Below are 16274 nucleotides of genomic sequence, written 5' to 3' on the forward strand. Positions count from 1 at the left end.
ATATGTAGAATCTGGGCTTCCCTGAAGGCCTAGATGGTAAAGAATCTGCCTGCAATGCAGGAGACTGGGTTTGATCCCTGGGTCAGGAAGATCCCCTAGTGAAGGGAATGGCAACCCACTCTAGTATTCTCGTCTGGAGAATTCCATGGACAGAGGAGCCTGGCGGGTTACAGTCCATGGAGTCACAGAGTTGGACACTACTGAGTGACTTACACCTTCACTTACGTATGTGGCATCTAAAATGTACAAATGAACTTATTTATAAAACAGAAACAGACCCGCAGGCATAGAGAATCTTAAAATTTTCAAAGGGGATAGGGATGGGGAAGGATAAATTAGGATTTAAGGATTTGCAGATATAAACTACTATATATAAAATAGATAAACAGGGCTTCCCCGGTGGCTCACTGGTAAAGAATCTGCCTGCCAGTGTAGGAGGTAGGGTTTCATTTCTGATGCAGAAAGATCCCACTTGCCATGGAGCAGCTAAGCCTGAGAGACACAACTGCTGAAGCCCACACACCCTAGAGCCTTGCTCCACAATAAGATGTGCCACTGCAATGAGAAGCCCTCGTGCCACAACCTCTGCTCACCACAACTAGAAAAAAGCCTATACAGCAACAAAGACCCAGCAGAGCCAGAAATAATTAAACAAACAATAAAATCCTACTGTATAGTACAGGGAACTATATTCCATATCCTGTGATAAACTATAATGGAAAAGAATATGAGAAAAAGCACTCAGTAAATGTTAGCTAAAATTATATGTTACTCTATAAAGCATCTAGAACAGTACATGGTACCTTATTAATAAAGTAGATAAAATAGAACAAAAGAGACACTTGCGTACAGGTTAGAAAGGTGGAGATCAGTAGAAACTAGAAGATTTTTATCCATAGGAAATAATTGTAATTTGTTTAGTAAGTAAACTAATGCCCTATGTTAAAAGGACTTTGAATACCAAACAAGAAAAGTTTGATCTTTGACAGCAGAAAGCATGTTTTCCAGAAAACTGGTTTAGGACTATTAATCTGTCAGTATTATACAGACCGGATAGAAGAAGAAAGAGATTAAAGATGGAGTGACTGGCCAGGAAACTTGAATGATTGGATACAGAAACAGAGGCAAATTTGAAATCAGTATACCAGCCTTTCTGGTTCTCAGGCATGGTATTATGAATCTCTGCCTTTAACTCTTGTCCCTTTCTCTATAGGTCTGTTAATGGAGTGTACCGGATTGGACTATATGCTCTTAAAGATATGCCAGCTGGTACTGAACTCACTTATGATTACAACTTTCATTCCTTCAATGTTGAAAAACAGGTAAGAATGATAAATTCAAGAGGGAGTTTGAACTTTATAATAGTACTCTATATTAACATGGGCCTTCGGTGAACATTACTGATTTGTAGCCACTAACATACATTGGAAAAGATTCACTCTTTGTTCCACTTATCTAGGATACCTATATCACAGTTACTCTTTCAGAACTCTGTAGAAGAGACTGTTCAATTATTTTTTGTCTCCAGTCAGGTCTTAATTTTTCTCGTGAAGTTTTTCCAAAATTTAATCTTTCCTTTCTACTACAGTGGAAACCATTTATATTTATTTTACTCACAATGAGACAATGAGTTATGTTCCTCTGTATGAAAATTTCTTGATTCAAACTTATTATTGGGTGTCCAGATACTCAGGCATTCTGTTTAAACTTTTAGATTAGACTTCAGACTAAAAGCGTTATTCTCTTTCCCTTCAAAGCAACTGTGTAAGTGCGGCTTTGAGAAATGTCGAGGAATCATTGGGGGCAAGAGTCAACGCATGAATGGACTCACCAGCAGCAAAAGTAGCCAACCAATGACCTCACATAAAAAGTCTGGACGGTCAAAAGAGAAAAGGAAGTCTAAGCACAAGCTGAAGAAAAGGGTAAAGAATAATCTCATGGTTTTCTCCAAATATCTGCATGTAGGCAATTAATGAAATAAGGGATATACCAGAGGGTGGCATCTTTAGAGTGGTTTTTGTATTCTTTGAGGTGATTTATGATTTATCTTGTTTTTCCTGCAATCTAATCCGTCTGTTTGTTAGAGAGGCCACCTCTCTGAGGAACCCAGTGAAAACATCAACACTCCAACAAGGTTGACCCCTCAATTACAAATGAAGCCAATGTCCAATCGGGAGAGGTAAAAAGAAAATTTTCTTATCTGCACTCTTTAAATTATGTGACTTGCTTGACAGTTTAAAAATTATTAAACATGTATATAGTTGAGACATTTGTTTTTTGCAGGAAGACTTTAAACAAGCATTCAGGGGTGAACTTGGGTGGAGGAAGGAACTTATTTCTAACTGAAATTTAACTTTTTATTAAAATGAGACTATAGGCCAAATAAAAAAATATGTGTGTGTGTGTGTGTATAGTAGTTGCAGTTTCTAAGAGTTTGTCACCAATATTTATAGTTTTGTATGTTATAGGCATTACAGATACCTCAAAATATCATTCACACTCATCTCTACCTTAAAATCACTGTGGTTATTAAACCCACCACTAGATCTTGTCATGTGTTAAAAATTAATGTTCATTTCTATATCACAACTTCAGGGTTTTTGTTTAATATTCTGCAAACTGTATCTCAGTTTATTCAGTTTGCTTTTAATCGTGTATACTAAAAGTTACTTAAAATTTTAATACTTTTAGTTAACATTGTTGAGAGGAGGATTACATGTACTTCACCAGACTGCCAAGGAATGCATGGCACAGAAGAGATTAAGAATCCCTGTTTTGTTGATAAATTAACAGAGCAATAAAAAGGATCTTTAGTAGTCATCTTTGCTTTTCCCTATATTGAGATATTTGTCCATGTCTGAAGTAAGAGAAATAAATATGTATGTCCTATTTTTCAAATTGTCTTGGGACATTTCCTGCATCTTCCCTGACTATGTATTCCAGTATCTTAGCAAGTTCATCCTTATCTGTAACTTTACTATGATTTTAGCCCCTTTCATCCTATTTTCACTTTGAATCATACAAATTTTACATTTCAGTAAAAGAAAGAAGTCCAGTGGCCTCTTCTTTGGCTGCATAGCAGCTGAGGTTGCTTTTTAAAACTCCTTATGCCCAGGCCACACTTCAAACCACTTACATCAGAATTTTCAGAAGTGGAACCCATGTATCAATAGTTTGTACAACTCCCCAAGTGATCTCAATGTGCAGCTAAAGTCACAAACTATAAAATTAGTCTAACCTCCCTTTACTGAGGCCCATAGTTTGAGACTTAAGGTCCCATCTGTTTACATGTTTGTTAGAGTGAAAATCAAATTATGGAATCATCAAAATTGTGTAGGGTTAATCAAGATGCATATAATTCATTTAAGTTTAGAGATCCATGCAGTAGCACTGTACCTAATATCTTAAATATCTTTACCTACATCTGACAGTCCAGTTCTCCTTGTTACAGCTGACCCTAAACCTATACTTCATCTTGGCAAATTCCTTTAGAATTCTACAAATACTGCATAAAGCTGTACGTTCAAGTCAACAAGCTTCAGTTGCCAAAATTGTTGCAGCTTTTAGGTGGTATTTGTCAGATATGTGTAAATATTATAGAGAAATGTTTTGTGTTATGTGAAAAAAATCAAGATGCAAAACTGAATAATGTTTCTCCATATGTAGTTCTCTTTAAAATAGCTGGTTTCACTGATAAACATTTATATCATCATACCAGTGGCTTAGAGTAAACATGTAGTTAATGTTCATTGGATGGATGAATAAAGGAGCTCCTTTCTTCCTTCCTTATAGAAACTTTGTATTAAAGCATCATGTGTTCCTGGTCCGAAACTGGGAGAAGATTCGGCAGAAACAGGAGGAAGTAAAGCACACCAGTGATAATATTCATTCAGCATCATTATATACCCGTTGGAATGGCATCTGCCGAGATGATGGGAACATCAAGTCTGGTAAGGACCAGGAGACGTTCTTGTTAGTTTACAGGTATCAGCCCACCATAACCTATCCATCCCAGCACTACACTTCTTTATCTCTACTCTAAGGAATAGGAAGAAACCCCCTTCCATCAGCCTTCCAGACATCACCTACAGTCTTATAATTACTAGATATAGTGGATCTTTTGTGTTTAGGATCCTTTCCTACCTAGAAAATAACTTGCAAACAGGATAAACAGTGATGCCAAATGCAGGAGAAAATGACATTAGTGTTAATTTCAATACTTTGTTCTCCTCCACATTGAGATCAGCATTATACAGAGATGTTCAGATTTTCTTTTTCTAACTTTCATGAGTGACTAATGTACCAGTACTCCAGAGTTCAGATCTGATATCCAGAACAGACCTTAAGAAGAAAATTTTACATATCCAAGTATCCTTTATAACTGAAAATTAAGTATTAAAAGCTCATGCTTTTTTTTTTTTTTTTTCACACCACCCTTTGGCTTGAGGGGTCTTAGTTCCCCAACTGAACAGGGATCAAACCTCATGCCTTCCTCAGTGAAAGCACAGAGTCCCAACCACTGGATCACAATGGAATTCCCCTCATACTGTTCATTTACTCTTTCTTTCCCTCATAAAGAAGCAAGAAATTCCCTGGTGGTCCAATGGTTAGGACTTGGTGTTTTCACTGCCAGGGCCCAGGTTTAATCCAAGTTCAGAGAACTAAGATCCTGCAAGCAGCACAAGATACCAGGGGGGGAAAAGTAGAAGCAGTCTGCATGGTGTATAAGGCAACATGTTGAGTAGGGACTAGATGGATTTAGAAATTTGCCCAAAATCTTGTATCTTCTCAGTGATTTGATTGGCATAAATTCTGTGAACTTACTTTCCAACTAGTTCAAGTCTTCTGAAAATAACAGCAGTTATTTCCTGAGTATTTATTATAGGTCAGGCACTGAGCTAAAACGTATTAAAGTGTTATTCCATTTAATCTACACAGATTACCTCTTGAGGGAAGTACAGACATTGTGCTTACTTTACTGCACTTTGCAGATAACGGTTTTCTACAGATTAAAAGTTTTGTGGCAACCCTGTTTGGAGCAGTCTACAGTGCCATTTTTCCAAGAGCATTCTGTCCCTTTGTATCCTGACAATATTTCAAATTTTTTCAATATTTGTTACAGTGATTTGTGATTAGTGATCATTGATGTTACTATTGTAATGGTTTGGTGGCACCTCAAACTGTGAACTTAGTAAATGTTGTGTGTGTTCTGACTGCTCCGGCTGGCTAGCCTTTCTCTGCTACCCTCTACCCAACCACACCCCATCTCCTGGCTCTCTCCCTATCTTTGGGCTTCCCTAACACCTAAAATACAATAGTATTGAAATTAGGCCAACTAATAACCCTGCAGTGGGCCCTAAGTGTTCAAGTGAAAGGAAGAGTTGCATGTCTCTCACGTTAAATCAAAAGCTAGAAATTAAAAAAAAAAAAGCTGGAAATGATTAAGCTTAGTGAAGAAGGCATGCTTAAGGCAAGACATGCTAAAAGCTAGGTCTCTTGCACCAAACAGTTAGCCAAGTTGTAAACAGAAAGGAAAAGTTCTTGAAGGAAATTAAAAGTGCCACTCCAGTGAACACACAAATGATAAGAAAGTTAAACTGCCCTATCTTGGGCTTTTTGTTGTTGTTTTTTTGTTTTTATTTTTTTATTGATGGATAATTGCTTTACAGAATTTTGTGCTCTATTTTTGATATGGAGAAAGTTTGAGTGGTCTGGATAGAAAGTCAAACCAGCCACTACATCCTCTTAAGCCAAAGCCTAATCCAGAACTGTCTTCAGTTCTATGAAGGCCTAGAGATGTGATGAAGCTGCAGAAGAAAAGACTGAAGCTAGCAGAGGTTAGTTCATGAGGTTTAAGGAAAACTCTCTATAACATCAAAGTACAAGGTGAAGCATCCATTTCTGATGTAGAAGCTACAGAAAGTTATCCAGAAGATATGGCTAAGATCATTAACGAAGGTGGCTGCACTAAACAACAGATTTTCTGTGTAGATGAAATAGCCTAATACTGAAAGATGCCATCTACTTTGCCTTTGCTGTTTTAAAGAAATGAAGTGAAAGTTGCTTAGTCATGTCCGACTCTTTGCGACCCCACAGACTATAGTCTATGGAATTCTCTAGGCCAGAATACTGGAGTGGGTAGCCTTTCCCTTCTCCAGGGGATCTTCCCAACCCAGGGATCCAACCCGGGTCTCCCACATTGCAGGTGGATTCTTTACCAGCTGAGCCACAACAGAATCTAGATAATAGCACATCTGTTACAAAGTGGTTTACTAAATATTTTAAGCCCTCAGTTGAGACCTACTACTCAAGAAAAATTATTTCCTTTCAAAATACCACTGCTCATTGACAATGTACCTAATCACCCAAGAGCTCTGATGGAGGTGTGCAATGAGATTAATACTGTTTTCATGCCTACTGGTACAACATCCACTATGCAGCCTGTGGATTGAGCAGTAATTTCCCTATTCAAGTTTTATCATCCAAGAAATAACATTTCATAAGGCTACAGCTGCACAGATACTGAACCTCTGATGGATCTGGGCAAAGAAAATTGAAAACTTGGAAAAGATTCTAGAGCCCATTAAGAATATTCATGGTTCACAGGAAGAGGTCAAAATATCAACATTAATAGGAGTTTGGAAATCCTGTCCAAACCTCATGGATGATTTTGAGGGGATCAAGACTTCATTGTAGGAAGTAAACTGCAGATGTGGTAGAAACAGCAAGAGAACTAGAATTAGAAGGGGGACCTGAAGGTGTGACTGAACTGCTGCAATATTGTGGTAAAAAAGAAAGTGACTTCTTGTGATGGAATCTACTCCTGGTGAAGATGCTGTGAGGATTTTGCTGAAATGGCCCAAAGGATTTAGAATATTACATAAACTTAGTTACTAAGGCAGGGGCAGCAACAGGGTTTGAAAAGGTTGACTCCAATTTTGAAGTAAGTTCTATGGATAAAATGATAACAAAGAGCATTGCATGAAGAAAAAAGAGTATTGCATACTGCAGAGAAATCCTTTGTAAAAGAAAGAGTCAAAGATGTGGCAAACTACACTGCTGTCTTATCTTCAGAAATTGCCTCACCCAGCCCTTCCTTCAGTAGCCACCACCCTGCTCAGTCAGCAGCTATCAATATCAAGTCAAGAACCTCCACTAGCAAAAAGATATAACTTGCTGAAGACTCAGATAATGTTTAGCATTTTTTGGCAATAAAGTATTTTTTAATTAAGGTATATATGTTGGTTTTTTAGGCATAATGCTATTGCACACTTAATAGACTACAGTATAGTGTAAAGATTTTTTTCACATGCATTGGGAAACCACAATCTCTGTGTGACTCTCTTTTTTGCAGTATTTACATTATTGTAGTGTTCTGTAACAAAATCTGCAGTATCTCTGAAGTGCCTGTACTACCACTATTCGCATTTTATAGTTGAGAAGCTAAGACACAGAATTTAAGTATCTTTCCCCAAATCAGACAGTTAGTAGTGAGGCCAGAATTCAAAAGCAGACACACATATCTGAAACCCAGACTTGGAACTACTATACTCTGTTGCAGCTGGCCATTAGTAAGGTCCCTCTAAATTGTAGGATTTGTCTCTCTAGTAAACCCAGTGTTTTCTTATTTTTTTAAGGAGGAAAGAAGAAACTCCATAACCACTAATCTGCTTAGTCACTTCAAGAAAAATAGAGAAAATAGCAGAAATCCATTACAGAAGAGAAAGCCACATAGAGCTCCTCTTTTCCTGAAACTAATTTTTACTCTATCCTTCCAGATGTCTTCATGACCCAGTTCTCTGCCCTGCAGACTGCTCGATCTGTTCGAACAAGACGGTTAGCAGCAGCAGAGGAAAACATTGAAGTAGCTCGGGCAGCTCGCCTAGCCCAGATCTTCAAAGAGATCTGTGATGGCATAATCTCTTATAAAGGTACCCCAAATTCTTTCTCCTCAGCTTTTTTAAAAAATTATATCACTTTGTTCACCTGAGGTATCCAAGACCAGGAACGCATAACAATTTAGGACTGTGATTTTAGGTGGTTTACTTAGTTCTTCATTTGTCAGAGTATAGAATTATAGGACTAATTACAGTCTTCAGGAATTGTTGTCTCTGAATCCTTGGCTGTTTAGGTTAATTTTTTGTATTTATTGGAATGTTATCATAGTTAAGCACTATATTTAAAAATCACATATTTTAGCTGTAGGATAGAAGTAGGTCTTTGTCTTGAATATAATTTTCCTGAATGAGGCAGTGAGTTAGCAATTTCAGGAAATACTTTAAGAAAAAAGTATTAAAAACGTATGACATCAGTGGTTCTTATCTGTTGATTGACAGGTATCTTTGAGAATAAAGTTGTGGACTCTTACCCCAGAAAAATAGTATATACCTAATTTTGCCTATATTTTAGAGGGTTCACAGGCCCTTTCTACATTAAGGAAAAGGATAAAAGTTACAAGTAAATTACTTTTGAAGCATTTTCATGCAAACATTTACCCCACTTTTCCTTTTCTAAAATACATCTTTTGGATTTGTGTTAAGGGTAAGGGTGGAGAAGGGGAGAGTTTTTCAATTTAGGTCCGTAGTTTGGTAATGCACATGACTTTTTCTAACCACGGAATTTGTAGATGTTTAAATTAGAAATTTTAACAAATAATTGCTGCTTTTGCCTTCAAATTTTTTTGTTTTTTGTTTTATAATTGAAGTATAATTGATGTACAATATTATGTAAGTTACAGATGCACAGTATAGAGATTCATAATTTTTAGAGGTTATAATCCATTTATAATTATAGAATATTGGCTATAGTCTTGTGTTGTACAATATGTCCTTGTTGCTTACTTTGTACATAATATTTTGTACGTTCTTAATCTGCTACCCCTATATTACCCCTCCCCCATTCCCTCTCCCTACTGGTAATCACTAATTTGTTCTCTATTATCTCTGAGTCTTTTGTTGTTGTCCTTGTTAAAATCAGCCTTCAACTTTTGCTTCCTTCCTTTCCCTAAATTCAGAGGAATTTGATTTTCTTTCTCTTTTCTTTCTCTACTATTTATCTTCATATTTTAGTGGTTTTTTGCCATTTGTTAACCTCAGCATAGAGGAAGGGGCAGACCAACCTATCCTAATATGTAAAGTTTTGTGACACCTGTTCCCTTTACACTCCCTAAAGATCACACTCTGTGTTCTCAACCAGCCCTATCTGATCTAATATGAAATTGAAGTAGATGTATCTGTATGTCATTATATTCTAGGCATGAAACTGTAGGCGCTTTCTCTCTGTGTAGTGAGTTATTAGAAAGTAAGAGAGCAAGTGAGAAGCAGCCCCACAACATGAATTTTATTTTTGTAATACAGACCAACTGGTGCAAGAAGATGGATTCCAGAAAATATTTACAGTACTGAATTATTCATTATCTGGAATCAAGTTGAATCCAAACCAACAGAGTACTATTAACTGTGGGCAAATAGTAAGAACTGGAAAACATTTTTTGAATGTAGTTGAGTAGGAATTTGCCTTAAGCATACTAGCTGCTACGTTAAATTCCCATATCTCATTTTTCTTAGGAAGTTTTCATTACCCAGCTAATGCTGTTTTACATTTCAACTATACTTGAATATATATATATATATACACACACACACACACACACACACACATACATATACACACACACTGTATCTTTCATATTTCAGGTAATCCTGAATGTATCTTCTGATCTCTGCCTTTAATTACCCACATTTCTGAAAAGTCTTTTCATTTTTCACTGATCTCAAAAAAAAAAAACTTAGATTTTTTTTTTTTCCCCTAACTTTTTAAATTTTGGGGATTCTGCTTTTTCAGTTAGGAGTTAATACTTGTCTCCCTGTAGAGTCAGTCTGTCTACTAAACCTTGCATTTTTTTGCAGATTCTTCCCGACAATCACTGGCAGCACCACTTTTGAACCTACCCCCAAAGAAAAAGTAAGTTTACATATGTGGGAATCATCTGAGTTTTAGAAAGGTCCTAAGTGTACCAGATTGACACCCTGGCTTTATGTTACAGGAATGCTGATTATTATGAGAAGATCTCTGATCCCCTAGATCTTTCCACCATAGAGAAGCAGATCCTCATTGGTTATTATAAGACAGTGGAGGCTTTTGATGCTGACATGCTCAAGGTCTTTCGGAATGCAGAGGTATTTTTCACTGACTTCAAACAGATTTAAGAAGTTTGTTCTGAAGAGGTCTATTGTAGAAGTTTAAGATGTTTACCTTCTTCTCCTAGCATCCTTCATATTTCTGATTAAGAAAGGCAGCAATTTTTATTGAGTACCCTTAGGGTAAATTCTGCTTACTTGAAGTGCCTTGCTGTGTGCCTGCTAAGTCACTTCAGTCTTGTCTGACTCTTTGCAACCCCATGAACTGTAGCCCACCAGGCTCCTCCGTCCACGGGATTCCCTAGGCAAGAATACTGCAGTGGGTTGCCATAGGGTTATAGTTTTCTAAATATTGGAGCTATAATAAATGGAGATAATAATACTAGAATGAAAGGTTAAATCATACTCCCAAAACAATTTTTGTAGAAACTTAGTTGCGTGTTGAACCTTTACATTTACGTAGTAGACATTTTGCTACATTTAAGTCGTATCTGTAGGCTCTACTCAATAATTATATGTGAAATACACAGAAACATGTATAGGCAAATAAATACATATCTTAAGGATGAATCGGCATATAGTACACTAATATATTGTAGAATAGGTGAAGCTCATTGGGGAGAGGTGGGCTTGAATTGATACAAATAAGATGTAGAATATTGTATGATACATAGAGGATATTTTTCAGTGATTTTGAAATACCTTGGAGAGATGTTTGAAGGTCAAAAGAGACTACAAGATGACAGAGGAATTGAGACTGAAGACAAGAAATGTGAGAAAAACAGACAGATGGGAGAAGAATTGGAGCAGTCTTGAATTGTTACATGCTTTCTCCTGAACCCAGCTTCCAGATATATTTAGACTTATAGCTTTGTGTCCCTAGTATCTATAAAACAGAGGTAAACAGAGAGATTCTCCACATTATTCTTGTGGTACTTAATCATGTTCCGTGGTCTCTGTGTTTTTTATCCTTGTGGACAGTAAAGTCTGTGACAGGAGTTGAATGTCAGGGTGATAGAGCAAATGGGAAAATTACCATGCAGATTCTAATTTTAATTCATTTTAGTTAAATTGTTTTCAATTATCTGGCCCCTATATTTGGTGGTATTAAAAATGTATTAACCAAATGGGAAGATAAAGAAAATCCTGCCACCTCTTCAGGTATATTTTTAAGCCAAACATAATATCTTTCTCCTGCTTTCTTCAGAAGTACTACGGGCGTAAATCCCCAGTTGGAAGAGATGTTTGCCGCCTACGAAAGGCCTATTACAATGCCCGGCATGAGGCATCAGCCCAAATTGATGAGATTGTGGGAGAGACAGCAAGTGAGGCAGACAGCAGTGAGACCTCAGTCTCTGAGAAGGAGAATGGGCATGAGAAGGACGATGATGTTATCCGCTGTATCTGTGGCCTCTACAAGGATGAAGGCCTCATGATCCAGTGTGACAAGTGCATGGTGAGAGTCAAGAGGTGAAGCAGAGGCCTAGTCCTGATGAGTGTGGTGACTCTATTCAAAGCATCAGCCCCTGCCTCTTTTGACTTCGCTTGACAAGCTATTTATGAACTTTAACTTTGCCTCAGTTTCTGTTATCCCTTACTGTTCACCATATTGTCCTTCTCCTTTTTTATCTCTCTCTTTCATTTTTTCCTCCCCTTTTTTCTACCTCCTGTTCTTTGTGCCTGCTTTCCACTGCACACTTCTGATGTAATCTGGATCAAGAAGAATGATAATATTTAAGGCAGTGCTTTACCAGAAAAACACTAGGGGTACTACACTCAACATAGCATTAATGTAGATGGAATTCGATATATAGAGCTCCTGATGAAGGAGTCAAGGCCTGGATTTGAGCCCTAGTATCCCCATTTGATACATCTGAACTCATTACCTTATGTAAAATGGAACTATGAGTAACACATAGGATTGTTAGAATATAATTAGATAAGGTTAAATAAAAACATTTTGTAACTATAAAGCTTTCCATAGTGGCCATATTATTGATGCATATTACTTTGTAAGTAATAGCTTGGTACTGTATTCGTTCATCCTTCTGTTCTCTATCCATCTCCTTATTTTGTTTGCCCAGATCCATGTATTATAAACGGTCTATATACTTATGTTCAGAGACGTCCTCATTCTTTCCTCTTACTTTACCATTTATCTCTAATTTCTTACTTACCTCCTTAACCCCTAGTTCCTGTTTTACTTTACCCTGTCCTGTTGCTTTTCTTTGTTTTTTTGTTTTGCTTCACCTTGCAAGATCTTAGTTCCCCAACCAAGGATTGAACCCAGGCCATGGCAGTGAAAGTGCTGACTCCTCACCACTGGACTGCCAGGGAACTCCCGCAGATTTTTTTTATTCTTAGTCCCCAAGACTTCTCTCAGTGAGTGTAACTCCGTACATACACACACACTTCTTTTTTTCCTGCAGGTGTGGCAGCACTGTGACTGTATGGGAGTGAACTCAGATGTGGAGCACTACCTTTGTGAGCAGTGTGACCCAAGGCCTGTGGACAGAGTAAGTTGCCTTCTGATAATACTCCAATCTAAAAGCAGGAGATGTTGCACATGGTATTTTATCTACCCTGCTCCTGATGTAGTGGATTTCCTTTGATAAGTTATTCAGCCTCTCTGGGCCTGTTTCTTACAATTTCTTATGCTTTACATTGAGGGTAATAATTCTGCCCTTCCTTTTCTCAGGAGTGGGACAAAAGGAAGAATAGTTAGAAATCTATGGAAGAAATGATACTGTATAAAAACCATGGTTTTTATAAACACTATCTACTATCCATAAAAGAAGTAGCTTACAAAGTTTAGAACTTGTGTACTCTAAATATCACTTATTTTAAGCAGTGTTTAAGGAAAAGAGCTCTGGACTCAGAGTCAGCAAAAAATTAGTCTCAGCCCCATGTTTTGTTTTGTTTGGGCCATGCTGGGTCATTGTTGCTATATGCAGGCTTTCTCTAGTTGCAGCAAGCGGGGGCTCCTCTTTCAATGAGGTGTGCAGACTTCTCATTGCAGTAGCTTTTCTTGTTGGCTTCTCTTGTCTGGCTCTAGGGCATGCAGGATTCAGTAGCTGCACTGTTCTTGCTCTAGAGTGCAGGCTAAACAGTTGTAGAGCTCAGGCTTAGTTGTTCCACAGCATGTGGAATCTTTCCAAAGCAGGGAACAAACCCGTGTCCCCTGCTCTGGCAGGAGGATTCTTAACCACTGGAGCACCAGGGAAGTCCTTAAGCCCATTTTTTAAGAGTTGGTAGGTTGGGTAACTTGCCCAGTTATTAAATGGGTTTTTTCTTAGCTCTGCCATATTTATATGTGTGATCTTCTATAAAAGGAGATATTTAGGCAATATTTCTTAACAGTGGTGCTGTTGTCATTTTGAGTGGACCGCTCTTCAATGTTGTGAGGTTTACATTGCAGAATGTTAGGCTTTCTTGGCCCTTGGGCACTAAGTCCTAGTATAGGTTCCTCCAGTCATTGTGACAAAGTCCCTCTTCACACATTTTCAGATGCCCTTTAGATGGCACAGAGCAGCTACAGAATTAGTGCTCCATAGGGTATAGTTTGGGAAATTTTGTCTGTCAAGTTTGTCCTCTCTGTTTACTTTTTCAAGTTTAAAAACTCTTGATTGCAGTCACCTGTTTTAATATCTGTGCTGTATTGAAATGACTAAGCAGTAAGTCTTAATTGCTTGGAGAGTCTAGGTTTTAGTTCTTTTTCTCTTGAATAGAGAGGCTGGAAATAGTAGTCACAGCCCTTATCTCTTGGCTTTCTGCTCTTACCAGGAGGTACCCATGATCCCTCGGCCCCACTACACGCAACCTGGTTGTGTCTACTTCATCTGTTTGCTCCGAGATGACCTGCTGCTTCGTCAAGGTGCATACACAGAAGCTGACTCTACTTGCCAAAGCTGACCCTTCTGAACAATAGGGAGTATCTGCTGTCTGCATAATAGTCCTTGTCTCCATATACCTTTAATAGCAATAGAATATAGGTTTTTTAATATCCTCAAGTTACTTAGGCTTAATACATTTATCTTCACCAAATAATATTTAAGGTAGTGTTTTACAAACTGAAAAACATTATGCTAAAAATAAATTGGAGACCAGAGTGTTACAAAGTTAGTGTTAGGACTGGGAAAGACATATAGCATTCCAGAGGTAGAGGACCTCCCTCATGTCATTCTCATGGTCTTGAATTGATTCTCATCACCATTAGACTGCTGGTTGTAGTTACATATTTCTTGTTTTAGATTTTCAGTTCTTTGTATGTCGACCTTGGGTGACACTAGTGAATACCTAGCATAACTTATACAGGAATCATTTTAACCTTCTCCTGTGTTCTGTGCCTTCTGCATCTTTAATCTCCTGTGCCTTCCTAGGTGACTGTGTATATCTGATGAGGGATAGTCGGCGCACCCCTGATGGCCACCCTGTCCGTCAGTCCTATCGACTGTTATCTCACATTAATCGAGATAAACTTGACATATTCCGCATTGAGAAGCTTTGGAAAAATGAAAAGTATGTGTTGAGGTTCTATCTCTTTTCTTCAAGCTGTACCCTACCAGAGCAGTGCTGGATAGTCACTACAATCTTGATAATTAAACTTCTCCCTTCTCTTTTTTCTTTTAAAGAGAGGAACGGTTTGCCTTTGGTCACCATTATTTTCGTCCCCATGAAACCCACCACTCTCCATCCCGTCGGTTTTATCACAATGAACTATTTCGAGTGCCGCTTTATGAGATCATTCCCTTAGAGGCTGTAGTGGGGACCTGCTGTGTACTGGATCTTTATACATACTGTAAAGGTGAGTGATTTGCACTACCTAAAAAATGACCTCCTGGCTGCTGTTCATTGATCTACTGCTGCCCACTCCACACATATAGTCGCTCTCTGATAAAAGATTGTCCAAGGCTGGTTTTCAAGCTTCAGAGAGCTATATACTTTCTTTTACCTGGTGCTTTGGTACTCAATAAATGTTAATTCTCCTTTCAATTTTAATTCATTTTTTTCATAGTGTGTATTTAGCACTCTATTAATACTTGTGGGAAGATAAGTTATTAGGGTGGTGCAAACATAATTGTAGTTTCGGACTTTGACTTTTAAATCATTATAACTAGATTCACAAAATAGGAACCATAACAATCAAAAACATTTTTGCCAACAAGAAGTAAGTTTGTTTATACTTATAGCGTAAAAATCCATGCTTCGGGATTCAACAAACTCTTAGAAAGCATTTTCTGCCTCTTGCTGGTTGTGGAAGCATTTTCCCTGCAAAAAATTGTTGAGATGCTCAAAGAAGTGTAGTTGGTTGGCAAGAGGTCAGGTGAATATGGTAGATGAGGCAAAACTTCATAGCCCAGTTTGTTCAACTTTTGAAGCATTGGCTATGCAATGTGCACTCCGACACTGTGGAGAATTGGGCCCTTTCTGTTGACCAGTGCTAGCTTTAGGCATTGCAGTTTTGGGTGCATCTTTCAATTTGTTGAGCATACTTCTCAGATGTAATGGTTTCACCAGGATTCAGAAGGCTGTCATGGATCAGACCAGCAGCAGACCAGCAGACAAGTGACTTTGACCTTATTTTGGTGCAAGTTTGGCTTTAGGAAGTACTTTGGAGCTTTTTCTTGATCCAGCCACTTAGCTGGTTGTCTCCAGTTGTCATATTAAGTCCAGTTTTCATCACAGCATCATAATCTGATAGAGAAATGTTTTGTTGTTGCACAGAATAAGAGAAGACAGCACTCCAAAACAGCAATTGTTTTGATTTGCAGTGAGCTTATGAGGCACCCACTTATCCAGCTTTTTCACCTTTCCAATTTGCTTCAAATGCCCAACCATAGAATGGTTGACGTTGAGTTCTTTGACAGCTTCTCATGTAGTTCTAAGAGGATCAGCTTCGATGATTCCCCTGACCTGGTTGTTGTCAGCTTCCATTGGCTGGCCGCCGCACTGCTCATCTTCAGAGCTCTCATCTCTACAAACTTCTGAACCACCGCTGCACTGTACATTTGCTCGCAATTCCTGGGCCAAACGTGTTGTTGATGTTGCAAGTTGTCTCCGCTGTTTTATGACCCATTTTGAATTTGAATAAGAAAATCGCTTAAATTTCCTTTTTTGTGTAACATCACTTCACTA

At 38.0% G+C, this 16274-nt stretch overlaps 1 protein-coding gene across 9 annotated transcripts in view; it reads left to right on the plus strand.

The window, feature by feature from the left end:
- Positions 1 to 16274, plus strand: part of ASH1L (ASH1 like histone lysine methyltransferase) — a 205277-nt gene that overhangs the window by 182932 nt on the left and 6071 nt on the right. For all 9 annotated transcript variants that reach the window (XM_055584046.1, XM_055584049.1, XM_055584047.1 and 6 more), the window contains 12 exons: positions 1214 to 1322; positions 1758 to 1922; positions 2085 to 2179; positions 3793 to 3950; positions 7779 to 7931; positions 9909 to 9963; positions 10046 to 10178; positions 11347 to 11595; positions 12569 to 12655; positions 13923 to 14013; positions 14519 to 14657; positions 14771 to 14943. In XM_055584046.1, coding sequence (XP_055440021.1) covers positions 1214 to 1322; positions 1758 to 1922; positions 2085 to 2179; positions 3793 to 3950; positions 7779 to 7931; positions 9909 to 9963; positions 10046 to 10178; positions 11347 to 11595; positions 12569 to 12655; positions 13923 to 14013; positions 14519 to 14657; positions 14771 to 14943 — 1607 coding nt within the window. The remainder of the gene's footprint in view (positions 1 to 1213; positions 1323 to 1757; positions 1923 to 2084; positions 2180 to 3792; positions 3951 to 7778; positions 7932 to 9908; positions 9964 to 10045; positions 10179 to 11346; positions 11596 to 12568; positions 12656 to 13922; positions 14014 to 14518; positions 14658 to 14770; positions 14944 to 16274) is intronic.

The sequence above is a fragment of the Bubalus kerabau genome, chromosome 6, assembly GCF_029407905.1.
Source record: "Bubalus kerabau isolate K-KA32 ecotype Philippines breed swamp buffalo chromosome 6, PCC_UOA_SB_1v2, whole genome shotgun sequence".
NCBI classification, from domain to species: Eukaryota; Metazoa; Chordata; class Mammalia; order Artiodactyla; family Bovidae; genus Bubalus; species Bubalus kerabau.